The sequence below is a fragment of the Xenopus laevis genome, chromosome 1L, assembly GCF_017654675.1.
Source record: "Xenopus laevis strain J_2021 chromosome 1L, Xenopus_laevis_v10.1, whole genome shotgun sequence".
NCBI lineage: Eukaryota > Metazoa > Chordata > Amphibia > Anura > Pipidae > Xenopus > Xenopus laevis.
Window position 1 is genome coordinate 221,286,220 of NC_054371.1, and position 26,127 is coordinate 221,312,346.

A 26,127-nucleotide genomic window follows, 5' to 3' on the forward strand; every position below is an offset into this window, starting at 1 on the left:
CATAGCTTCTGGTCTCTTAGGGCCCTTACTCCCGGGGCGTTTTTAGCTGCGCTCCACTGCGGCTGAATGCATGAAACCAGAACGCAGGAGTAAATGCACTGAATTCTTTTCAATGAGGCTGTACTCACACGGACGCGTGTAAGCGCCGAACGCAGGAAAAATGCAACATGCTGCGTACCAATCTGCATTTGGCACTTGCATGCGTCCGTGTGAGTACAGCCGCATTGAAAAGAATTCAGTGAATCTACTCCTGCGCTGGGGAGCGCAGCTGAAAACGCCTGTGAGTAAGGGCCCTTACTTTGCCTGAACAAGCTGCGTCACTGTGAGTTTAGGATGTAGTGGCTTCATAACATTTCTGTTGCCAATTTTTGCTAATTATTATGCTTTTAATGCATTTCAGCTTTTCTGGGAAAAGAGGCTGCAGGGACTAAGTGCCTCAGATGTAACAGAACAAGTCATAAGACCCATGGAGCTTCCTAAAGGCCTTCAAGGTATGATGTCTAAAAAGCTGGATTAAAGGTTATCCATACATTTCATTCCTTATAAAGCCTCACTATACTGCTTGTCGGCTGTGGTGTCTGATGTGTTCTGGGGTTTAAATATTAAAATAATACACTATGGTCACAAATCTTGTTACTTCTGTAATACATTAAAAACAGTTGTTACTACAAGAACGAACCCCCTACTCATTTAAGAAGAGCCATATTGATAAAGCAGATATCCTTAAATTTAGATCTAAACTCAGAAAAGAAGATGGGGAGCTTCTGGGGCATCTTCACTGGCATGGATCTTCCCTGCTAAAGGGCCGTGGTTTTCTTAAAGGAACAGTAACAACAACAAAAAATGAAAGTGTTTTAAAGTAATAAAAATATAATGCAGTGTTGCCCTGCACTGGTAAAACGGATCTGTTTGCTTCAGAAACACTACTATTGTTTATATAAATAAGCTGCTGTGTAGCAATGGGGGCAGCCATTCAAGCACAGGATACACAGTAGATAACAGTAGATAACACTATAGTTTATATAAACAAGCTGCTGTGTAGTTATGGGCGCAGCCATTCAAGCACAGGATACACAGTAGATAACAGATAAGTACTACTATAGTTTATATAAACAAGCTGCTGTGTAGCCATGGGGGCAGCCATTCAAGCACAGGATACACAGTAGATAACAGATAAGTACTACTATAGTTTATATAAACAAGCTGCTGTGTAGTTATGGGTGCAGCCATTCAAGCACAGGATACACAGTAGATAACAGATAAGTACTACTATAGTTTATATAAACAACCTTCTGTGTAGCCATGGGGGCAGCCATTCAAGCACAGGATACAAAGTAGATAACAGATAAGTACTGCTATAGTTTATATAAACAAGCTGCTGTGTAGCCATGGGGGCAGCCATTCAAGCACAGGATACACAGTAGATAGATAAGTACTACTATAGTTTATATAAACAAGCTGCTGTGTAGCCATGGGAGCAACTATTCAAGCACAGGATACACAGTAGATAACAGATAAGTACTACTATAATTTATATAAATAAGCTGCTGTGTAGCCATGGGGGCAGCCAGTCAAATGAGAAAAGGCTCAGGTTACAAAGCAGATAGCAGATAAGCTCCGTAGAACATAATGGTGTTATCTGTTATCTATTATTTAACCTGTGCCATTTTTTTCAATTTCCGCCATTGCTACACAGCAGCTTATTTATATAAACTATAGTAGTGTTTCTGAAGCAAACAGATCAGTTTTACCAGTGCAGGGCAACCGTACATGATATTTTTATTACTTTAAAACACTTTCATTTTTTTGGTGTTACTGTTTCCTCAATCTGGTTTCAGAATTCCAAAATATAAAGGGGCGTATTTAAAAAAACTGGGCACAATTGCACATGGGCAGTTACCCATAGCAACCAATCAGTGATAAGCTTTTTCAGCCAGCTGCAGGTTGAACACTGAAAGCAAACATCTAATTGGTTGCCATGGGTTACTGCCCAGGTGCAAATTTGCCCAGTGTTTATAACTAACCCCATACGTGTAGCATTATAGCTTAATTCTATTGTTCTTCTTCAAATGACCGTTTGTCCATTTCTGGGGGATTTATGAGGCTGGTTTTGAAGCACAACTCCAATTATGATATGGTGTGAGTTGAAGTTCAGAAACAGTTGGAGAAGTACAGGTTGAATTTGACCAGCCTGAGCTGCAGGACTAACAGCATCATTACTAGTTATTTGCCACCCCCCCCACCAGAGACCAAAAGGGGTGTCATGGAAGAGTATCACTTCCAGTATCTCTTGTACATTGCTGGGAATTACCTTTTTATATCAGTCAAAGGAATTCCTGGCAGCCCCCAGAATGAAACTATAAACAAAAGCTTAAACAATGTCGTCCTCGTGAGTCACACTGAAAAACTTCTCTGTTAATGTGAAGCCAGTGTCCCCCGACATAGTACAGCAATTTGTATCTTTCCGCTCCGTTGTGATGTTTCCTGATCCCACTCACACTAATGTGTATGACATTGTTTGTTGTGGGGAATTCTAGATCAAGCACAGACTGTTCCTATTAAAGGGGTTGTTCACCTTTAAATTAACTGTTAGTATGATGTACAGAGTGATATTCTGAGACAATTTGCAATTGGTTTTCAGTTTTTTTATAAGTGGTTTATGAGTTATTTAAAGGGGTTGTTCACCTTCAAACAACTAGTTGGTTTCAGATAGATCACCAGAAAAGACGACTTTTTCCAATTACTTACTATTTTCCATGTGTCACCGTTTTTCTAATATTGAAGTGTAAAGTGTAATTTTTCACCTTCTAAAGCAGCTCTGGGCTGGGGGGGGGGTCGCTGACCCTGTAAACTGTTCTAAATTGATACATTTCTTATCTTTGTCCCTGCTGAACAGAATCCCTGAGTTTCATTACAGGCAGCTGTTAGAATTGATACAATAGTTACTAATACTCCAGAGATGCTGCTGAGAAATGTATCAACTAAATGTTGCAAAATTGTAACATTTCAAAGTCTGCACCAGAATTACTGAGCTGCCAGACTCAAACACCAGAGACACGAACATTTACGGTAACTTAAAACTTAGATTTTGGAAAAACAGTAAAAAATAAATAATGGAAATTAACTGAAAAAAAGTCTTTATTTCTGGAAAACAACTGAACTGAAAAAAGTGTTTGGAAGGTGAACACCCTTTAACTTTTTATTCAGCTGCTCTCCAGTTTGAAATTTCAGCCATCTGGTTGCTATTGTCCAAATGACCCTAGCAACCATGCACTGATTTGAATAAGAGACTGGAATATGAATAGGAGGAAACATTTTTTACTTCCTTGTTTTGTGACAAAAAGTCACACAATTTCCTTCCCCCCTTAATTTGCATATGCAAGTTCGAATTCGGTTTTGGCTGGGCAGAAGGATTCGGCCGAATCCTGGATTCGGTGCATCCCTAGTAAACAGTTTGCTATTTCAGCAATCTGGTAGTTGGGGCCAAATTACCCTAGCAACCATGCATTGATTTGAATAAGAGACTGGAATTATGAATAGGAGAGGCCTGAAAAGAAAGATGAGTAATTAATATTAACCTTACAGAGCATTATTTTTTCAGTGACCCCCATCAAAAGCTGGAAAGATTCAGGAGAAAAAGGCAAATGCCGTATATACTCGAGTAGAAGCCGTTCCGAGTATAAGCCGAGGTGCCTAATTATACCTATGAAAGCTGGGAAAACTAATTGACTCGAGTATAAGCCTAGGATGAGAAATGCAGTAGCTACTAGTAAGTTCAATAAGCAAAAAACCCTTCTTAAAAAAAATCTCTGCAGGCTGTAGCATTTGCTAAAGTCTGTTTGACTGAATTGGCTCATATTATTATTTATTTTAGTCAGCAGACAGATTATTATTAATATAATTCATTATTTAATTTACCAAGTGAGTGGAAGAAAAAATACAATAATCCTGCCTGTTATGGCTGGTTAGTGTTTCACTGTCTGCCAAATATATAAGACATAAAAATGTAAAAACATTCCCATTGGCAGGATAGTAGAGGAATAAAAGTTACCGGTAGTCACATAGTTATCCTCAGGGTTAGGTCAGATTCGCATCCAGAACCGAAGATTCTCGGTAAAAACATAGTGCGGGTGCATCGCGGTGCAGCATTCGTTAAGCAGTAGGGGACTGTTGCTCGCTCAGTCCACGTCCACTCAGAGGCGCAAACACGTTGTGCGCAGACGTATGGCACGTTATGTCATCGCGCACGACCAGGAAGATGTTCGTACGGGGCCGGTTCCCTCTAGTCTCTCTTCTGAGTCTTTTCGGGGAGTGATTATGGGCAAAGTTGCGGGGCACGGGACACTGGTCAGTAGCTCAGACATTCGTGAAGCAGTAGGGGGCTGTTGCTCGCTGACTTGGGGTATAATAAGTCTTGAAACAGTACAAGTGAGTTTTTCCCTTTAGAAACTTGACCAGAAAAATTTTAGGTTTAATAAACGAGCCCAAAAGAGCAGCAGTGGCAACTAGAAAAGGCAGTCTGCTATTATTGCTGCTGTAATCTGTGAAGGTGAATATTTCGTTTGCACTCTTGCTGTAGGTGTTGGCCCCGGAAAAAATGAGGAAACCCTCCTTGCAGCAATCGCAAGTGCTCTACACACAAGCTCAGCACCAATCACAGGGCAGCTCTCTGCGGCTGTAGAAAAGAACCCATCCGTATGGCTGAACACATCCCAGCCTCTCTGCAAAGCATTTTTAGTTACAGATGAAGATATACGGTAAGTCTTACCTGCCTTTCATATTCCCATTTAGACTAATTCGTCACCAGGCTTCAAGGGGCTGCTCACCTTTTGAGATAACTGTTAGTATGATGTAGAGAGTGCTATTCTGAGACAGTCTCCAATTGGTTTTCATTTCTTATTATTTGTAGTTTTTGAGTTATTTAGCTCTTTATTCAGCCGCTCTCCAGTTTGCAATTTCAGCAATCTGGTTGCTAGGGTCCAAATTATCCTAGCAACTATACATTGATTTAAATAAGAGACTGAAATATAAATAAGAGAGGCCTGAATAGAAAGATGAGTAATAAAAAGTAGCAATAACAATACATTTGAAACCTTACAGAGCATTTGTTTTTTAAAGCTGGAAAAGGCTTTGGAAGCTCTAAAGCGTCAGAAGAAGAAGGCAAATAATTTAAAAACTATAAGAAATAAATAACGAAGACCAATTGAAAAGTTGCTAGGATCGACCTTTCTATAACATACATAAATAACTGAAAGGGCATGTAAAGGCAAAAAAATAAAATCCCATGTTTACTTTCTTTCATGAAAAAGAAACCTATCTCCAATATACTTTGATTAAAAAATGTTAAGTTAACTTAAAGGGCATGTAAAGGCAAAAAAATAAAATCCCATTTTTACTTTCTTTCATGAAAAAGAAACCTATCTCCAATATACTTTGATTAAAAAATGTGTACTGTATTTATAAGAAACCTGACTGTATGCAGTGAAATTCTCCATTCATTTACTGCTGTGGATAGGAATTGTCAGATGGTCCCTAACTGCTCTGCAGGGAAACAATCATACTTATGAACAGCAGGGGGAGCCCCCTCCTTACTTCCCAGCCATGCAGAACTCAAGCAGCTTTGTTTGTTTCCCTGTAGAGCAGTCGGTGACTGTGTAGCGATTTGTATTGGATTTTATTTTTGCCTTTACATCCCCTTTACTGTTTCCAACTCGAGCTGGGACAAAGATCATGGAGCCAGATTTAAACAGATAAACTGATTCTATTTGGAGGATTGTTTTACTGCAGCCACTGGTTCTGCAGAGTTGGAGAAAGTTTGTATTAAACAATACAAAAACTATAAAATCCACATAGATCACATGACAACACAGGACCCGGTGCAGTCTGTATATTCTGATTATTAATCAGTCTTGCTGTATCAGATTCTGGCAGATATTATTTGACTTGTGCTGTTTTGATCATTTATGACGATCCATAAGCAGCCCAGACCACACTGAGCATGTGCACAGTCTTGGTCTTGCAAAGATGTTTAACAAAGTTACAAGATGGTGACTCCCTGTGGCCAACTTTGAAAGCATAAATTATTTGTTTGATTAGGCTTGTGGTGCAGTAAGTGCATGTTAATGTATAGTATACAAAATATAGCATTTCTAGCCTTATTCTATTGTAGACTTTACTTCTCCTTTACGGTGCACATATAAAGGCTTATAAAAGTGTTGGCAGCTTATTGGTCAGGATACTGGACCACAGCCTGCCCAGTCACTATCTGGCTGTTAATTAGCCAGATAGTTGCTGGGCAGATCATAAAACCCTGTGGGATAAGGATCAGTGTAGCTATGGCTTCTATAACACTAATTTGGTTACTGTCTCTTTAAATAGCAACTTACCCTTGGCAATCCAGGGGCCCTGAGTCCCTTTTGCATATGAAAAGTACTGGGAACTGGGATTTACAGCGCAGTGCCTCCACCTAGTGAACACTGAGGAAAACACCTCAGAGGGGTTCCACTAGGAATAATAAAACACACAGTTTGCAAATGAACAAATATAAACTTTATATAAACAGTTTAACAAAAAAAAAAAAAAGGTTGAACTCAATGGACATGTGTCTTTTTTTCAACCTTACTTACTATGTTACTATGTTACTATGTAACACTGGGGCAACTAATACAGACTTCACTCCTACACTGGGGACACGTGGGACAATACCTAAACCACTATTAGCTACTTAACTGTTGCTTTACACAGTCCTTGGTAAATATCACAGTCCCAATCCACATAGTTCAAATGATTGTCCCTTCCCCAGAGCTCTTATTCCCCAGGTAGCGCTATCTTATTCCCCAAAACTACCTCTCCCTTTTGAAGTTGGCAGCAGCTCCCTCGTAGCAGGTAAATGGTTAAGACCTGTCTTCACTATGGGGCCCCACGATTGTATCCGTGCCAAGATCCTCCCTTGGGTGGCTCACTCACCGGGGTGCTCTCAGAGGAATTCACACTGGAGATCACATGCAGCTCTGCAGCAGAATCAATCTCACTAGTGGCACCTTTCTCCTTCTGAGTTTCTAGCCGTTTGGTAGGGGACAGGCTGGGCTCAATCTCCCCAGATTCAATAGCTTCTCTGTACCTTACAGTCTTACAGCTACTCACGCTGGCTCTCTCTCTGGGAGACCCCGTGCATTTGGTTCCAAAGTCAGGCACACCCTTTCTCCCAAGGATGCACTGAGGTTCCCAGCCAATCGGATCGCTATCCAGCATGCAACTGGGCTGGATGATGTCACAGGTAGACAAACAGGGGAAGGATCCCTCATGTCCCCTACATTTCCTTTCCTGATGGCTCCCCATAGGCCCACAATATGATCTGATTGCTGCTCTGGAGGGCAAGCATTTGGGTCTCCCCGTTCCCAATACAGGTATGGGATCCTTTCTCTGGAAACCCGTTTTTTTTATCCAAATAATCCAAATTTTACAAATGATTTCCTTTTCCTCTGTAATAATAAAACAGTCGCTTGTACTTGATCCCAACTAAGATATAATTAATCCTAATTGGAGGCAGAACCAGCCTATTGGGTTTATTTAATGTTTATATGACTTTCTAGTAGACTTAAGGTATAAAGATCCAAATTATGGAAAGATCTGTTATCCAGAAAACCCCCAGTCCCAAGCATTTTGGATAACAGGTCCCATACCTGTACTGATATTTTATTCTTCAAGTACACCACAAGATGGCAATGTTTGCATAACTTTCTGGATCTCCAGAAGATTTGCTGTATAATAAGAAATATTCAGCCTGCAGCCCCAAACACTTCAACAAATCAGCATCACCCCTTGTTTTACATGTTTTATATTTACAGAATTGTACATATGTTACATAGAAGCCTCACCAATCTGCCTTAGCCCCAGATGTGTGCAGCTTTTTGTTTAATGGTATTGGGGAACTTGTGCAGAGACCACGTTATTTGTTCTGACCGTTTTATTTCCTCTTCCGATTAATAATGTCGGGAGTTGAGTCAAAAGGGTATCCTACAAGTTTCCACCAAGAGTATGGGCAACATAGTAGCTTTATTTTATGAATATCTTGGTGCTTCCTGATGAGTGAGAGTGCCTGATTTACTCAGCTAAGGAACTTGCCCACTGAGCTGGCAATCAGCTTTCCTACAGGCCTGTAGCTTTCCTGCTGAAATTACTATGGTATCTTTAAATTAGAGTATTAAAGCAAGATCAGAATTTTATTTAATGCACTAAGATTATTTATACAGGTGGTCCTGTTATGCAGAATGCTTGGGACCTGGGGTTTTCCGGATAATGGATATTTCTTTAATTCGGATCTTTAAAGGGGTTGTTCACCTTTAAATTTACTTTTATTATGATGTAGAGAGTGATATTCTGGCACAATTTGCAATTGGTTTTAATTTTTTTTAATTTTTTTTTATTTATTTAGCTGTTTATTCAGCAGCTCTCCAGTTTGCAATTTCAGCAATCTGGTTGCCAGGGTCCAAATTCCCCTAGCAACCATGCATTGATTTGAATAATAGACTGGAATATGAATAGGAGAGGCCTGAATAGAAAGATGAGTAAAAAGTAGCAGTAACGTTTAATTTGAAGGCTTACAGTGCATTTGTTTTTTAGATGGGGTCAGTGACCCCCATTGGAAAGCTGGAAAGAGTCAGAAGAAAAGGCCAAAAATTCAAAAACTATGTATAAAAAAGACCAATTGAAAAGTTGCCTAGAATTTGTCATTTTATAACATACTAAAGAGTTAAATTAAAGGTGAACTATGTCTACTAGAAAATCATGTAAACATTAAATAAACCAAATAGTCTTGTTTTGCTTCCAGTAAGGACTAATTATATCTTAGTTGGGATCAAGTACAGTTATGCGACCTGTTATCCAGAATGCTCGGGATCTGGAGTTTTCCGGATAAGGGATCTTTTCTGTAATTTGGATCTTCATACCTTCTAATAGAAAATCATGTAAACATGAAATACACCCAATATGCTGGTTTTGCCTACAATAAGTATTAATTATATCTTAGTTGGGATCCAGAATGCTTGGGACCTGGGGTTTTCCGGAAAACAGATCTTTCTGTAATTTGGATCCCCATACCTTCAGTTTACTAGAAACCCATGTAAACATTAAATAAACCCAATAGGCTGGTTTTGCTTCCAATAAGGATTAATTATATCTTAGTTGGGATCAAGTACAAGCGACTGTTTTATTATTACAGATGGCTTTTCTGTAATGCTGAGCTTTCTGGATCACAGCTGTCTGGATAATGGATCCCATACCCGTACCTCCATCTTGTAAAGTTTCCTTTGGAGGAAACATGAAATGGAATGTTCCGTGATCATTGCACAGTGATTAAATATAAGTTGTGTGCGCTGTGCTGTGATTTCTCTTGTAAAGCAGATGTTGTTTATGTCTGGTCGCTGCTCCTGTTGCACAATATTATGTCAGTGATAAGTCTTCCATACACACAGAATTTTAAGCAGAATCTTCTGGGCATTATATAATTGTTCCAGTCGGACACTGTATACTAATGCCTGGCAGATTCATGCTGCCCGAAAACAAAGAACCCAAAATAACAACCCCAGTGGAAGGAAGATATTATGTGAGAGATGCGCAGAGAGGAGAATAAAACTGCTGTAAAAATGCTTCTGGAATGTGAAGAAAAATCTTCCATATGTCGTGTAAATAAAGACATTTTTGTTTATGAATATATGTTTTTTTAATGCGCCAAAGCTTTCTCCCCAAGAAATATAATTAGCAGATGCTGAACTTGTAGCATACGATACATCACACACTAGCGCAATATATATGTATATACATGCAGATAGATACACCAAAACAAAACTGTCTGTATTCAAATTCCTCCTTGCGCATCTCTTCATCATTTTATATAACGAATATTAAATTGAATTTTAAAGTTACTTTCACACATTATATAAAACAGTTTTAATGTAATAAAAATAATGTCCCCCCCTACTGTAAATGATAAGGATATTAGAAGTCACTGAGGGGTTGTTCTGTGACCATATAAAGACACAAGGCTGCAGGCTGAGTTATACAGGGAACTCTGAGTATCACTCATGTATTATAAGGGATAATGTACCCCCTACTGTAAATGATAAGGATATTAGAAGTCACTGAGGGGTTGTTCTGTGACCATATAAAGACACAAGGCTGCAGGCTGAGTTATACAGGGAACTCTGAGTATCACTCATGTATTATAAGGGATAATGTACCCCCTACTGTAAATGATAAGGATATCAGAAGTCACTGAGGGGTTCTGTGACCATATAAAGGCACAAGACTGCAGGCTGGGTTATACAGGGAACTCTGAGTATCACTAATGGATTATAAGGGGTAATGTAACCCCTACTGTAAATGATAAGGATATTAGAAGTCACTGAGGGGTTCTGTGACCATATAAAGGCACAAGGCTGCAGGCTGAGTTATACAGGGAACTCTGAGTATCACTCATGTATTATAAGGAGTAATGTACCCCCTACTGTAAATGATAAGGATATTAGAAGTCACTGAGGGGATGTTCTGTGACCATATAAAGGCACAAGGCTGCAGGCTGTGTTATACATGGAATTCAGAGAATCACTCATGTATTATAATGTGTAATGTACCTCCTACTGTATATAATAAGGATATTAGAAGTCACTAAGGGGTTGTTCTTTGACCAAATAAAGACACAAGGCTGCAGGCTGAGTTATACAGGGAACTCTGAGTATCACTCATGTATTATAAGGGGTAATGTGCCCCCTACTGTAAATTATAAGGATATTAGAAGTCACTGAGGGATTCTGTGACCATATATAGACACAAGGCTGCAGGCTGTGTTATACATGGAATTCTGAGTATCACTCATGTATTATAATGTGTAATGTACCTCCTACTGTAAATGATAAGGATATTATAAGTCACTGAGGGGTTCTGTGACCATATAAAGGCACAAGGCTGCAGGCTGAGTTATACAGGGAACTCTGAGTATCACTCATGTATTAAAAGGGATAATGTACCCCCTACTGTAAATGATAAGGATATTAGAAGTCACCAAAGAGTTCTGTGACCATATAATCCCCATATTTATTTACCCTCATATATTTATCAGGATTTATGTAAAACAATCAATGAAATTGCTAAGCAACAATAATCAATAATAACCCTGCTTTGCAAAATGTATTCACGCCCTTCACCAATTCTTAGATTTTACTGAACAATAATGAATCATACACTGGACTTTCATTCTCTGTGAAGCATGATTTTAATTTCAAAGCGCTAAAGCTATAAATGTAGCTATTTAATGTGAGGAGTTTTGACGGTAGAAAAGGTCTGAGGACAAGCCTAGTAATTATGACTGGACGTGGGATGAAGTGTGAGTGCTATTGATTGGCTGGCCCGTTACTGTGAGACAGGTGAGTTCCCAGCAGAGAAGTCTGTGCCGAGGGAGAGAGAAGCATCGTTGGAATAAATCTCTATGTTCACAACAGGCAGTTTTTGTCCTGAAATGCTCAAATGTGTATTTTTATCACAAGTGATCGCAGGTGGTTTGTGTTCATGCCAATAACAGAGGGCACCCAGCTGCCAGCAGGCATTTCTAAGCTGCAAAGTGTTCTATTAGCCTGCTGTCTGTCAGTGTGATTTTCTGTTTTAAATAAGGAAATAGAATTTTGTTCTTTGACCAATGTTATTTTTTATGGGCCACCCGCTATTCAAAGGACCAGAGCCTAGATTTGTAGCAAGGATACAGTTACTATTAGTGGAGACTTCAGTCAGTCTCAAGTGCTGTTACAGAGTATTAAGACATTCACACACACAGTAAGGAGGAAGAGGAAGGGGACGGCACTTGGCAGGAGGAAGGGGAGGGGACGGCACTTGGAAAGGGGAAGGGGAGGGGACAGCACTGGCAGGAGAGGGCGGAGATGAGCAGAGCCGGCCTAGGGGGCGCCCAATTTGTAAATCCTGGCCTGGACCGGAGGACCAGAAACACCAAAACATAACTCCCAACTGCCCCGTTTTTTCGAGGGACAGTCCTGATTTTGACAGCTGAATCCGCAGTTCCGGATTGTTACTAAAATGTCCAAACTTTCTCTTTGATCTCCTGCACTGAACAGCCAGAAAAAGAGACAACGTTTCTTAAACTTAACTGGCAGAGAGCCCTGAATGGATAATTAGATACTTTTGTATCTAATTAACATAAGCAGGTCTCTTGGAGAACTTAGACAACAACATATAAACAAGCTGCTGTGTAGCCATGGGGGCAGCCATACAAGCACAGGATACACAGTAGATAACAGATAAGTACTACTATAGTTTATATAAACAAGCTGCTGTGTAGCCATGGGGGCAGACATTCAAGCACAGGATACACAGTAGATAACAGATAAGTACTACTATAGTTTATATAAACAAGCTGCTGTGTAGCCATGGGGGCAGCCATTCAAGCACAGATACACAAGTAGATAACAGATAAGTACTACTATAGTTTATATAAACAAGCTGCTGTGTAGCCATGGGGCAGCCATTCAAGCACAGGATACACAGTAGATAACAGATAAGTACTACTATAGTTTATATAAACAAGCTGCTGTGTAGCCATGGGGGCAGCCATTCAAGCACAGGATACACAGTAGATAACAGATAAGTACTACTATAGTTTATATAAACAAGCTGCTGTGTAGCCATGGGGGCAGCCATTCAAGCACAGGATACACAGTAGATAACAGATAAGTACTACTATAGTTTATATAAACAAGCTGCTGTGTAGCCATGGGGGCAGCCATTCAAGCACAAGATTCTCAGTAGATAACAGATACTACTACACATTTCTGTGGTTTTTATGTGTTATTACAGTTTTGCTAATGAAGGTGAATTGCCCTTTAAGCTGCAAGTCACAGTTTCCCCAAGAGACCTGCTTATCTTAAATAGTTACAATTGCTTCTTTGCTTATCTTAAATTGTTACAAATGCATCCAAGTGCACCTGCCACATATTCTGGGCTCTCTGCCACAAGCCAATTACGTTTTAGAAACGTTGTATCTTTTTCTGGCTGTTCAGTGCAGGAGATCAAAGTGAAAGTCCGGACATTTCAGTAACAAACCCGGGACTGCAGGTTGAGCTGTCAAAATCAAGACTGTCCCGCGAAAAATGGGCCCCGGGCCCCCCAGTCCAACTGTGTGGCCATTAACATAGTAACATACATAGTAAGTAAGGTTGGAAAAAGACACTGTCCATCAAGTTCAACCTTTTAACTTTTTTTTTTGACATGCCTAACTGCCAGTTGATCCAGAGGAAGGTAAAAAACCCCATCTGAAGCCTCTCCAATTTTCCTCAGAGGGGGAAAAATTCCTTCCTGACTCCAAAATGGCAATGGGACCAGTCCCTGGATCAACTTGTACTATGAGCTATCTCCCATATCCCTGTATTCCCTCACTTGCTAAACACCATCCAACCCCTTCGTAAATCTATCTAATGGAAATGGTATGTTAGCCTAACAGATCTCTTTTTCCCCTTAGAAATGGTTTGTTAGACTAACAGATCTCTTTTCCCATTAGGAAATTGTATGTTAGACTAATAGATCTCTTTTTCCCTTAGGAAATGGTATGTTAGACTAACAGATCTCTTTTCCCCTTAGGAAATGGTATGTTAGCCTAATAGATCTCTTTTCCCCTTAGGAAATAGTATGTTAGACTAACAGATCTCTTTTCCCCTTAGGAAATGGCATGTTAGACTAACAGATCTCTTTTCCCCTTAGAAATGGTATGTTAGACTAACAGATCTCTTTTCCCCTTAGGAAATGGTATGTTAGACTAACAGATCTCTTTTTCCCCTTAGAAATGGTTTGTTAGACTAACAGATCTCTTTTCCCATTAGGAAATTGTATGTTAGACTAATAGATCTCTTTTTCCCTTAGGAAATGGTATGTTAGACTAACAGTGATCTCTTTTCCCCTTAGGAAATGGTATGTTAGCCTAATAGATCTCTTTTCCCCTTAGGAAAAGTATGTTAGACTAACAGATCTCTTTTCCCCTTAGGAAATGGCATGTTAGACTAACAGATCTATTTTCCCCTTAGAAATGGTATGTTAGACTAACAGATCTCTTTTCCCCTTAGAAATGGTATGTTAGACTAACAGATCTCTTTTTCCCCTTAGGAAATGGTATGTTAGACTAACAGATCTCTTTTCCCATTAGGAAATTGTATGTTAGACTAACAGATCTCTTTTCCCCTTAGGAAATGGCATGTTAGACTAACAGATCTCTTTTCCCCTTAGAAATGGTATGTTAGACTAACAGATCTCTTTTTCCCCTTAGGAAATGGTATGTTAGACTAACAGATCTCTTTTTCCCCTTAGGAAATGGTATGTTAGACTAACAGTGATCTCTTTTCCCCTTAGGAAATGGTATGTTAGACTAACAGATCTCTTTTCCCATTAGGAAATTGTATGTTAGACTAATAGATCTCTTTTTCCCTTAGGAAATGGTATGTTAGACTAACAGTGATCTCTTTTCCCCTTAGGAAATGGTATGTTAGCCTAATAGATCTCTTTTCCCCTTAGGAAAAGTATGTTAGACTAACAGATCTCTTTTCCCCTTAGGAAATGGCATGTGTGGGGAATAGCTCAAAGCAGCCGGTAGGGCTCAGGTAAAACAGTTCTTACAGAGGAGACAGGAGGCTTAGGTTTGCAACAAAAGTGAAACAGGCTCCTGCCTGGGGTTTTATTGTTCAAACCGGACAACTTAAACAGGCACAATTTCCGTGCTAAACAGTCAAATAATAATGTAAACCTCACCGGTTTGCAGTGTTACAGTCCATAGGAAAGTTCCTTGCGGTGGTAACAAACATTTGCCATTTGGAGTTGCAGTCAAACACACAGTTTGTTTCACAAAACACTTCACAGCGTGTGTTCAGAGGTTCTCTCTGACTCCCAGTACAACACACACCCACTCCCCGCCAGGCTCCCTTAAACAGCCCCACCTGCGGACTAATTGGGCAGCATACTGAACTATATCCTTGCTCCAGGGTCCTAACCTGTCTTACCCTGGAGATTTAAAGGAGCCAATACCTCAGGCTGGGTGCTATATACCTCCCATCATATACAGGCAGCCTATTGGGACATAGCTCTTTGTCACATACCTCCCCCTCTGTTCGAACCCGGGGTTTCGGACACCATTAGCCACCATACAGTGGACCCTTGACAAGGCATCTGCATTACCTTGCAGTTTGCCTGCTCGGTGTTCCACTGTAAAATTGAAATTCTGGCAAGGAAAGGAACCAACGTGTGACCCTTGCATTTCTTTCTTTTGCCTGTGACATCCAGGTTAAGGGAGAGTGGTCCGTAATGAGCACAAACTGGCGGCCCAGAAGGTAGTACCGCAAAGCTTCCAGTGCCCATTTAATTGCTAAGCACTCCCGCTCAACAATACTATAATTTTTTTCTGCAGGGGTCAACTTCCTGCTCAAGTAGACCACTGGATGCTCTTCTTCCCCAACTAACTGTGACAATACCGCACCTAATCCAACACCAGAGGCATCAGTTTGCACAACAAATTTCTCTTTGAAGTCTGGTGCGACCAACACTGGATCTTGGCATAAAACCACTTTCAAATCATGGAATGCCTCCTCTGCCTCTGGACCCCACTTAATCATTGTGGACCCTTTCCCTTTGGTCAGGTCGGTCAAAGGAGCAGCCCTGCTTGCAAAATTTGGAATGAACCTACGATAATAGCCCACCATACCAAGAAAAGTACGAACCTGCTTTTTAGTGAGTGGCTGGGGCCAGTCTTTAATTGCCTCCACCTTGTTCACTTGAGGCTTGATAACACCTCTCCCTATAGTGTACCCCAGATAACGGGCTTCTTCCAAACCTAGGGCACATTTCTTGGGATTTGCCGTCAGGCCTGCTTCTCTAATGGAATTTAGGACGGCCTGTACTCTGGGGAGGTGACTTTGCCAATCCCTGCTAAAAATGACCACGTCATCCAAATAAGCAGAGGCAAAATGTTGATGAGGTCTAAGAATTTGGTCCATCATTCTTTGAAACGTGGCTGGGGCCCCCTGGAGGCCAAATGGCATACGAACATACTGGAAGAGCCCTTGTGGGGTAGAAAAGGCTGTTTTCTCCCTAGCTGTTTCTGACATTGGTACCTGCCAATACCCTCTAGTTAGGTCAAGAGTTGTTATGTACCTAGCAGGACCTAGTCGTTCAATCAACTCGTCAACCCTTGGCATAGGGTAAGCATCAAACTTTGAGACTTCATTTACCTTCCTGAAGTCATTGCAAAATCGTATAGACCCATCTGGTTTAGGAACAAGCACAATGGGACTATTCCACTCACTTACAGACTTCTCAATTACCCCCAAATCCAGCATCCTCTGCACTTCCTCGTCGACTGCCTGTCTACGGGCCTCTGGGATCCGATAGGGCTTAAGGCGGACCCGAACCTGAGGATCAGTAATGACATCATGTTTTATCAAATTTGTACAACCTGGTATGTCAGAAAACACCTCAGTGTTTCTTTGCAGAAACTCCCTGACTTCTTGCTTTTGTGGCTCTGACAAGGTTTCAGCTATTTTCACCTTTTGTATACCGTCCTGGGTAGGAGGAAGGGGTTGAATTATAGCCGTGAGGACTTCTCTGTCCTTCCAGGGTTTTATTAAGTTTACGTGGTAAAGCTGTTCTTTCTTCCTTTTATTTGGTTGGTAAACTTTATAGTTCACCTCACCTATTTTCTCGATTATTTCATACGGGCCCTGCCACTTAGCCAGGAACTTGCTCTCAACTGTTGGGACAAGAACCAATACTCGGTCCCCAGGGTTGAAAGTTCGAACCTTAGCTGAACGGTTGTAAACCCGACTCTGGGCCTTCTGTGCTTGCTGCATGTGTTCCCTGACTATGGGCATGACTGCAGCAATTCTATCCTGCATGAGGGTAACATGTTCCACCACACTCTTATGGGGTGTTACCTCTTGCTCCCAGGTCTCTTTTGCTACATCCAAGAGACCCCTGGGATGACGACCATACAATAGCTCAAAGGGCGAAAAACCTGTGGATGACTGGGGCACCTCTCTAATGGCGAACATAAGGTATGGCAGGAGACAGTCCCAATCCCTCCCATCCTTATCTACCACCTTCTTTAACATGTTTTTCAGGGTTTTGTTAAAGCGCTCTACCAACCCATCAGTCTGGGGGTGATAAACAGAAGTTCTTAACTGTTTAATTTTCAAGAGCTTACATAGTTCCTTCATAACCCGAGACATAAAGGGTGTACCCTGGTCTGTGAGGACTTCTTTAGGAATGCCAGTGCGGGTAAACATATAGAACAGCTCTTTAGCAATATTTTTGGAGGCTGTGTTTCTTAAAGGGACTGCCTCAGGATACCGCGTAGCATAATCCATAATTACGAGAATATACTGATGGCCCCGAGCTGACTTAACCAGTGGCCCTACCAAGTCCATTGCAATTCTTTCAAATGGGACCTCAATGATAGGCAATGGCACTAGAGGGCTACGGAAGTGAGGTACCGGGGCAGACAGTTGGCATTCTGGGCAAGAGTCACAATACCCCTTCACCTCCGCAAATATACCGGGCCAATAAAACCTTTGTAAAATTCGCTGTTGGGTTTTCTCCTGACGTAGGTGACCACCCAGGGGGTGAGTGTGGGCCAGGTCCAAGACCATTCGCCTATAGGGCTGGGGAACTAACAACTGCTCTACCACCCCCCTTGGACTTTGTCAACCCGATACAGTAAATCTTGACTGACAGAAAAATGAGGGAATACACTCTCAGCCCCAGGTTCCTGAGGTTCACCATTAATTACCTTAACATTTTCCCAGGCCCTATTCAGGGTAGGGTCCCTCATTTGGGCTGTTCCAAAGTTAACCCGAGAGACCTCCAAGTCTGGCATATCGGATGCTTCGGAGGGCTCCAAGGGCAACTCTGTTTCACCTGCTAGTACCTCTAGGGGAAAATTATCTGCTTCAAGCATGGTCTCCCCTTCAGTTACTACCTCTGAGTTAGGTTTACAAACCCCTGGTGCATCCTTAGGAATGCCTTTTCTCAGACCCCTGTGGAGAACCTTCCTTTCCCCAGAGCTTCCAAAAGAGGGGAAAGTCTCGTCCCAAAATTACACTATGCATCAAAACAGAGGAAACACCCACTTCATGACATGCAGTACCAGTAACAGTTTCAAATGTCACTATAGCAGTGGGATAACTTTTACAGTCTCCATGAATACAGAGCACCCCAAGATTACGTTCATTAACTTGGTCTGGGCTTACCAAACTGGCGTGCACCATTGTGACTAAGCTCCCGGAATCCAACAGAGCTTGAACAGACTTTCCACCCACCTTTACCACCGCCATATGCAAGTCAGTGTCTGCGGTGCACGCAGGGTGAGCAAACAACGACACCTGCTGAGCCGAGTGACAATCCATGGGCTCTGCAGGTAGTGGGCACCTGGCAGCAACATGACCCCACTCATTACATCGCCAGCATTGCACTTGGCCTCGACCCTTGGTTGGAGGGGACAGCTGAGTTTTGTCAGCTCCTTTAGACCATTCTATAGCCTTTTGGTCAGCCCCAGTATCCTGAGGCAACGAATCATTGGCTTTTCCTGGGGACCTTGCAGATGGATGTTTTGTGGCTGGCTTGCGGTGTTGTGGAAACGATCCTAAGTTGTCCTCAGCGGCAATATAACGTTCCACCATTTCCACCAGGTGATCGGCTGTCTGGGGATCTGCATGACTCACCCATCTCCTCAAGGATGGCGGAAGAGCTCTCAGAAAGCGATCCATAGTGACCCTTTCCACGACTTGAGGAGCTGACAGAGATTCTGGCTGCAGCCACTTTTTCACAAGATGAATTAAGTCATACATCTGGGCATGGGGAGACCTCTCTTGCTGGTATGACCACTTGTGCACCCGTTGAGCTCGCACGGCTGAGGTGACACCCAAGCGGTGGAGTATCTCCGTTTTTAACTTGTCATAGTCTTTGGCATCGGCTATGGTCAAATCAAAGTATGCCTTTTGCGAATCCCCAGTCAGAAAAGGCGCTACCAGACCTGCCCACTGGGACTTGGGCCAAGACTCCCTCTCGGCAGTCCTTTCAAAAGTATGCAGATATGCCTCAACATCATCATGTGGCGTCATCTTTTGCAGAAAACGACTGGCCTTAATGGAGCTATCTGTGTTAGGGGCCCCACTCGACACATTGGACCCCAGTGCAATCATCTGCTGTACCACATCCGTCAAGAGTTGTCGATCAGCCTCAACCGCTTTTGCTAATGCTGTCAGTTGAGCTGCAAGCAAACAATTAGTCTCTTGCTGGGTGGCCATACTCTGCCTCTGGATGGTATTGGTCTCTTGCTGGGCAGCATTTGCCTCCTGCTGACTAGCATTGACTTTGGCCAGCTGCAACACAAGTTCCTCCATGTTGTTGAACTACAACTCCCACAGTCTGCAGCAGATAGCACTGCCCTTTTAACAATGGTTGTCCTATTATGCTCACTGTCTCTCTGTTGCCCGCATCCGAAACACCATTTGTGGGGAATAGCTCAAAGCAGCCGGTAGGGCTCAGGTAAAACAGTTCTTACAGAGGAGACAGGAGGCTTAGGTTTGCAACAAAAGTGAAACAGGCTCCTGCCTGGGGTTTTATTGTTCAAACCGGACAACTTAAACAGGCACAATTTCCGTGCTAAACAGTCAAATAATAATGTAAACCTCACCGGTTTGCAGTGTTACAGTCCATAGGAAAGTTCCTTGCGGTGGTAACAAACATTTGCCATTTGGAGTTGCAGTCAAACACACAGTTTGTTTCACAAAACACTTCACAGCGTGTGTTCAGAGGTTCTCTCTGACTCCCAGTACAACACACACCCACTCCCCGCCAGGCTCCCTTAAACAGCCCCACCTGCGGACTAATTGGGCAGCCTACTGAACTATATCCTTGCTCCAGGGTCCTAACCTGTCTTACCCTGGAGATTTAAAGGAGCCAATACCTCAGGCTGGGTGCTATATACCTCCCATCATATACAGGCAGCCTATTGGGACATAGCTCTTTGTCACACATGTTAGACTAACAGATCTATTTTCCCCTTAGAAATGGTATGTTAGACTAACAGATCTCTTTTCCCCTTAGTAAACAGGAAGAGAGGGTGCAGAATGTTCGAAGAAGATTAGAAGAAGCCCTAATGGCCGATATCCTGGTACGAGCTTCGGAAGCCTCTCAGAACTCAGATGTTTGTATGGACAACAGGGATGCATAACAGTCTCATCAGGTAACGCCAGTGCTCCGTCTGCTTTTACCCCAAATCTCCAGAAAATGCCTCCGTTGGAAATAATTGAAATCGCTTAGTTCTTCGAAGTCTCCCAATTTCGACTGCCACTGATTTCAGTTATTTCCAATGGAGTTGCATTTTTGGGAGATTTATCGCCCACATTCGTGCATAAATAATCAAGGGCGACAAATCTCCCTGTCGGCCACTGTGCTTAAGTGCTCATTCTCCAACACAAGTACAAATGCAAAGTGCAGGGAGCACAGATGCAAGGGAGCCCTAGCCCTAGAGAAGTAAAGGTTAAAACTAAGTGAGCTTTATCAGAAAGGTCTATATAAATACACCAGTAAACCCTCAAAGTAATGCTGCTCTGAGTCCTCTGTCTAAAGAAACACCGCATTTCTTTCCTTCTATTGTGTACTCATGGGCTTCTGTATCAGACTTCCTGTTTTCAGCTTAAACCTCCAGGGCTAGGGCTTGAGCATGCTCCGTTTGCTACTCTCTCCCTCTCTCCGTCCCTTCCCCTCCTCTCCTCCCTGCTGTAATCTGAGCCTAGAGCTATGAGTGATCAGGCAGAGACTCAGGCAGGAAGAGATGTCACACAAAGCTGATATGGCAGCTGCTATCCTAAACAAACAGAGAGTTTCTAGAGCTTTTTACTCAGGTATGTTCTGCAGAATAAATATAGTTTTACAGCTTGCACTGTTGTGGCTAATCTATTGGCAATAAACTGCTTTGTTAGCTTTCCTTCTCCTTTAACACATGCATGGAGGTGCTATTTCTTCCAGGACTCTCTGTGTGTCACACCTACACAACTGATTTATAACACACTAATCTGGAATTGAGAAAATTCCTAAATCTGTGCTTTATAGTTTTCCTGCAATCTGTCCTATAAAACCAGCAGTTGACATCTGCTGGTTTCTTTCCTACTGGCCCTGGACTGGCACATGCATTTTGTCTCACTCATCCAGGCTAGTGCTTCCATCTTTTGGCAACATGAATACATGATGCACTGGTTACATGGATGACCCACCTAGCGATGCCTTTCTAACGTGCCTCACAAATATCTTTGTGAGCTTTGGGTTTCCCTGACAAAGCATTAACTTAAAAAGAGATTCTGTCATGATTTTTATTTTTTATTTCTAAATTACACTGTTTACACTGCGAATAATTCACTCTGCAAATAATTCACTCTACAATATAAAATTTCATTCCTGAACCAGCAAGTGTATTTTTTTTAGTTGTTATATTGGTGTGCAGTAGTGATGTGTGGGCCGACCCAATACCCGCGGGAACCCGTGGAGTGGGTTCAGGTTCTTCTCCTGCTCTTCCCGCCCGCCACCGTCAAATGCCAGCTTCCGGGTTAATTTTTTATAGACACTGTGTCTGCGTCTGCTTGCCCCGCCCCTTTTGTGACGGCATTGGCGGGGCGGGTCTGTAAAAGTATAGGGTTGGCACATGCTAAGGGAGGGGCGGGTTAGGGTCGGGCGCACATCACTTGTGTGAAGGTGCATCTTAGGTCATTTTGCCTGGTCATGTGCTTTCAGAAAGAGCCAGCACTTTAGGATGGAACTGCTTTCTGGCAGGCTGTTGTTTCTCCTACTCAATGTAACTGAATGTGTCTCAGTGGGACCTGGATTTTACTATTGAGTGTTGTTCTCAGATCCACCAGGCAGCTGTTATCTTGTGTTAGGGAGCTGCTATCTGGTTACCTTCCCATTGTTCTGTTGTTAGGCTGCTGGGGGGAAAGGGAGGTGTGATATCACTCCAACTTGCAGTACAGCAGTAAAGAGAGACTGAAGTTTATCAGAGCACAAGTCACATGACTGGGGGCAGCTGGAAAACAATATGTCTAGCCCCATGCCAGATCTCAAAATTAAATATAAAAAAATCTGTTTGCTCTTTTGAGAAACGGATTTCAGTGCAGAATTCTGCTGGAGCAGCACTATTAACTGAAAAAAAAACATTTTTTCCCATGACAGTATCCCTTTAAGCTTTATGGAAGCAGTCGAGCACATCTAGTGGTCCCTGAGTTTATAGCCGAGGGTGCACTCAGTGCTTTTACTTTTATGAACTGTTTTGCTAATGACTTGTCTTTCTTTCCCACGCAGGTACCTCAGCTGTTTAGAACAGTGACACGTCTCCTATGCAAAGAGAAAAATTTCCCCCAATCACACGATACTATTTTGTTTAAAGCAATACGCCAGTGCCTTCCTGGGATACCATGTATGTTGTACATAGCTTTATTATTATTATTATTATTATTATTATAACTGTGGAAATGCAATCTTTATTTTGTGTCCAAAATGTCCGAATTTTTAAATAGAAAGAAATAAGACAATGTTTTAGATATCAGAGCACACTCCGCTGGTGTTCTAAAGCAGATATTTTATTCATGTCCGTGTACTTAGCAGAGATCACTGTGCAGTCCTATTGAGATTATCATGTGACTTTTTATTTATACCTCCGTTGAGAAGATTCTGATAACTGTATAGAACAGTGCCGTCCAACTGGAGCCCAGGGTATTATAATGATCCCCATGAGCCTTTATAGACTTCTCTGTCTGACATTATCATGGAGCCGACACTCTGTACAGGTATGGGATCTATTATCCAGAAAGCTCCTAATTACAGAAAAGCCATCTCCCATAGACTCCATTATAGTCAAACAATCCAAATTTTTAAAAATGATTCCCCTTTTCTCTGTAATAATAAAACAATACAGGTATAGGATCCGTTATCTGGAAACCCGTTATCCAGAAAGCTCCGAATTGCAGAAAAGCCATCTCCCATAGACTCCATTATAGTCAAATAATCCAAATTTTTTAAAATGAGTCCCCTTTTCTCTGTAATAATAAAACAATACAGGTATAGGATCTGTTATCCGGAAACCCGTTATCCAGAAAGCTCCAAATTACAGAAAAGCTGTCTCCCATAGACTCCATTACAGTCAAATAATCCAAATTTTAAAAAAAAAATATTCCCTTTTTCTCTGTAATAATAAAACAATACAGGTATAAGATCCGTTATCCAGAAAGCCGTTATCCAGAAAGCTACGAATTACAGAAAAGCCATCTCCTATAGACTCAATTATAATCAAATAATCCAAAATTTTTTAAAATGATTTCCTTTTTCTCTGTAATAATAAAACAATACAGTTATAGGATCCGTTATCTGGAAAACCGTTATCCAGAAAGCTCCGAATGACAGAAAAGCCGTCTCCCATAGGGGTATATTTATCAAAGAGTGAAGTTAATAGTGAAGTTCCGCCACTAGAGTGAAATTCTGCCACTCTCCATTCATTTCTATGGGATTTTTTATAGGCGTATTTATCAAAGGGTGAACTTTCACTTTCACCCATTGATAAATAAGCCTGTCAAAATCCCATAGAAATGAATTGAGAGCTGCGGAATTTCACTCTAGTGGCGGAACTTCACTCTTTGATAAATTTACCCCACTGACTCCATTATAGTCAAACGATCCAAATTCTTTTTTTAAAAAAAAATTCCCTTTTTCTCTGTAATAATAAAACAATACATGTTTAGGATCCGTTATCCGGAAAACCGTTATCCAGAAAGCTCTGAATGACAGAAAAGCCATCTCCCATAGACTCCATAATAATCGAACAATCCAAATTTTTAAAACGATTTCCCTTTTCTCTGTAATAATAAAACAGTCGCTTGTACTTGATCCCAACTAAGATAAAATTAATCCTTATTGGAGGCAAAACCAGCCTATTGGGTTTATTTAATGTTTACATGGTTTTCTTAAGGTATGAAGATCCAAATTTTCCCGAAAACACCAGGTCCCTAGCATTCTGGATAACAGGTCATACCTGTTTCTTTGGGGTTATTTTCTGCTAAGGGTATTGGATCCATTATCTGAAACCCGTTATCCAGAATTACGGCATGGCCATCCTCCATAGACTCCATTTTATTCAAATCAAATTTTTAAAAATGATTTCCTTTTTCTCTGTAATAATAAAAGAGTAGCTTGTACTTGATCCCAACTAAGATATAATTAATCCTTATTGGAAGCAAAACCAGCTTATTGGGTTTATTTAATGTTTACATAATTTTCAAGTAGATTTAAGGTTTGAAGATCCAAATTAAGGAAAGATCCATTATCCAGAAAACCCCAGGTCCTGAGCATTCTGGATTAAAGGTCCTACACCTGTATAATGGATCTACGGCATACTGGGAGGGACATTTGGACGGTCTCTGTGGTTCTTTTTGCCGGTCCGTTTGATACAGTCACATGATGTTGAACTACAGGTCCCCAGCAGGCCTTTGAATACAGGCAGTTGTAGGGCAGTGACTGTCGGCTGCACAAGTCCTGATAGCACGAGGCTAAGCACTGGGACATTTTTAACAACTATTTTGGTACACATTTTGTAGCACTTGAAAGCTTTTGTACAAGAAACGACGCCTTTATTTTGCGTTTTGGTGCACTTTATTTTGTACCGTCTGAAGAATAAGAATCTGGTGCAATCATGAAACATGTAACGCAACACACAATAGGATAGGAAGTAAAAAAAAAAAATATATGTTTTTTAAAATAAATACTCAGATTTATACTCCGTCTCTCATATAATATTATAAGGTATCTAAAGTATCCTGCTCATCAGGAACGTTTTATTATGTCATATTTTTTTTAAATTATGGAACCAAAACTGGCTGATACTGGTGAAAGTAATGTAAAATAAAACTAATTGAAATCGCCTGCTGTGTGCAGCTTTTTTGATATTTGTCTTTGCCAAAAGAGTTTAAATTCCTAAAATATAAAAAGCCAGAATGCACTGGGAAAGCAGAGACCCTCAGCAGTGAACATAAGCCCCAGTCGCACCATAAAATGAAAAACCAAGGTTCGCGTGCCGAGGGGGGGGGGCGGCTGGTGGTGCAGGGGGGAATACGGCTGGGGCTTCTGTCTGTGCAGGGGGGATATGGCTGGGGCTTGGGGCCATTCAGTGGGGATACGGCTAAGGCTTGGGGCCGTTATATAATATAACATCAGGCTATAATCGACTGTAGGGGACTGATAACTGGTGTCATCATTTATATTGCATTCCCCTAAGGTTTGGCCACAGAAGGACCCCTTAGTTTATACAGTTTATACAGGAGCTAGACTCCTCATCCTGGGACAAAGCATTTCCCCAGTTTAGCCACTAGATCGGTGATCCCCAACCAGTGGCACAAAGTCCTCTGATGTTTCTCCCAGTGGCCTTAAAGGAGAAACAAACCCTTATTAAAAATAAAACACTACCCCATTACCCTACATAGACCCCCCTCCATCCTCTCCCCCAGCCTAGCTGCTACCCCAGGCAAATGTCCGTAATTCTTTACTTACCCCTCAGTGCAGATTCTGTCCCGCGGAGTTCATGGCAGCCATCTTCTTCTCTTCGGTAAGCTTCAGAATGAGACCGGTGTATTGGCGCATGCACAGTTGGAGGAATCTTCTTCGGTCTCATTCTGAAGATTATTGAGGATGGTGCCCGTGAACTCCGCTGGACAGAATCTGCACCAAGGGGTAAGTACTTAGGGGCATTTGCCTGGGGTAGCAGATAGGCTGGGGGGAGGGGGTCTATCTAGGGTAGAGGGTAGTGTTTTTTTTTATTAAGGATTTGTTTCTCCTTTAAAGCAGGTGCTCATTTTTGGATTTCTGACTGTGTGGGAAGTTTTGGAGGTAGAAGGTCCATGTGTACTGCCAAACAGACCCACCTGTGGTCAGCCTACCAAACTAATTACAACCCTTACTGGGCAGCCCATAGGAACGTTTTTTATGCTTGTGTTGTTCCTCAACTTTTTTTTATAGTTAAATGTGGCTCAGGGGTAAAAGAGGTTGGGGACCCTT

At 41.7% G+C, this 26,127-nt stretch overlaps 1 protein-coding gene across 1 annotated transcript in view; it reads left to right on the plus strand.

Moving 5' to 3' along the window:
* mbd2.L (methyl-CpG binding domain protein 2 L homeolog) overlaps positions 1 to 22,431 on the plus strand; it is a 60,622-nt gene extending 38,191 nt beyond the window's left edge. The window contains exons 4-7 of the mRNA XM_018266883.2: positions 401 to 491; positions 4,580 to 4,757; positions 20,143 to 20,281; positions 22,390 to 22,431. Coding sequence (XP_018122372.1) covers positions 401 to 491; positions 4,580 to 4,757; positions 20,143 to 20,269 — 396 coding nt within the window. The 3' untranslated portion in view covers positions 20,270 to 20,281; positions 22,390 to 22,431. The remainder of the gene's footprint in view (positions 1 to 400; positions 492 to 4,579; positions 4,758 to 20,142; positions 20,282 to 22,389) is intronic.
* The last annotated feature ends 3,696 nt before the right edge of the window (positions 22,432 to 26,127 follow it).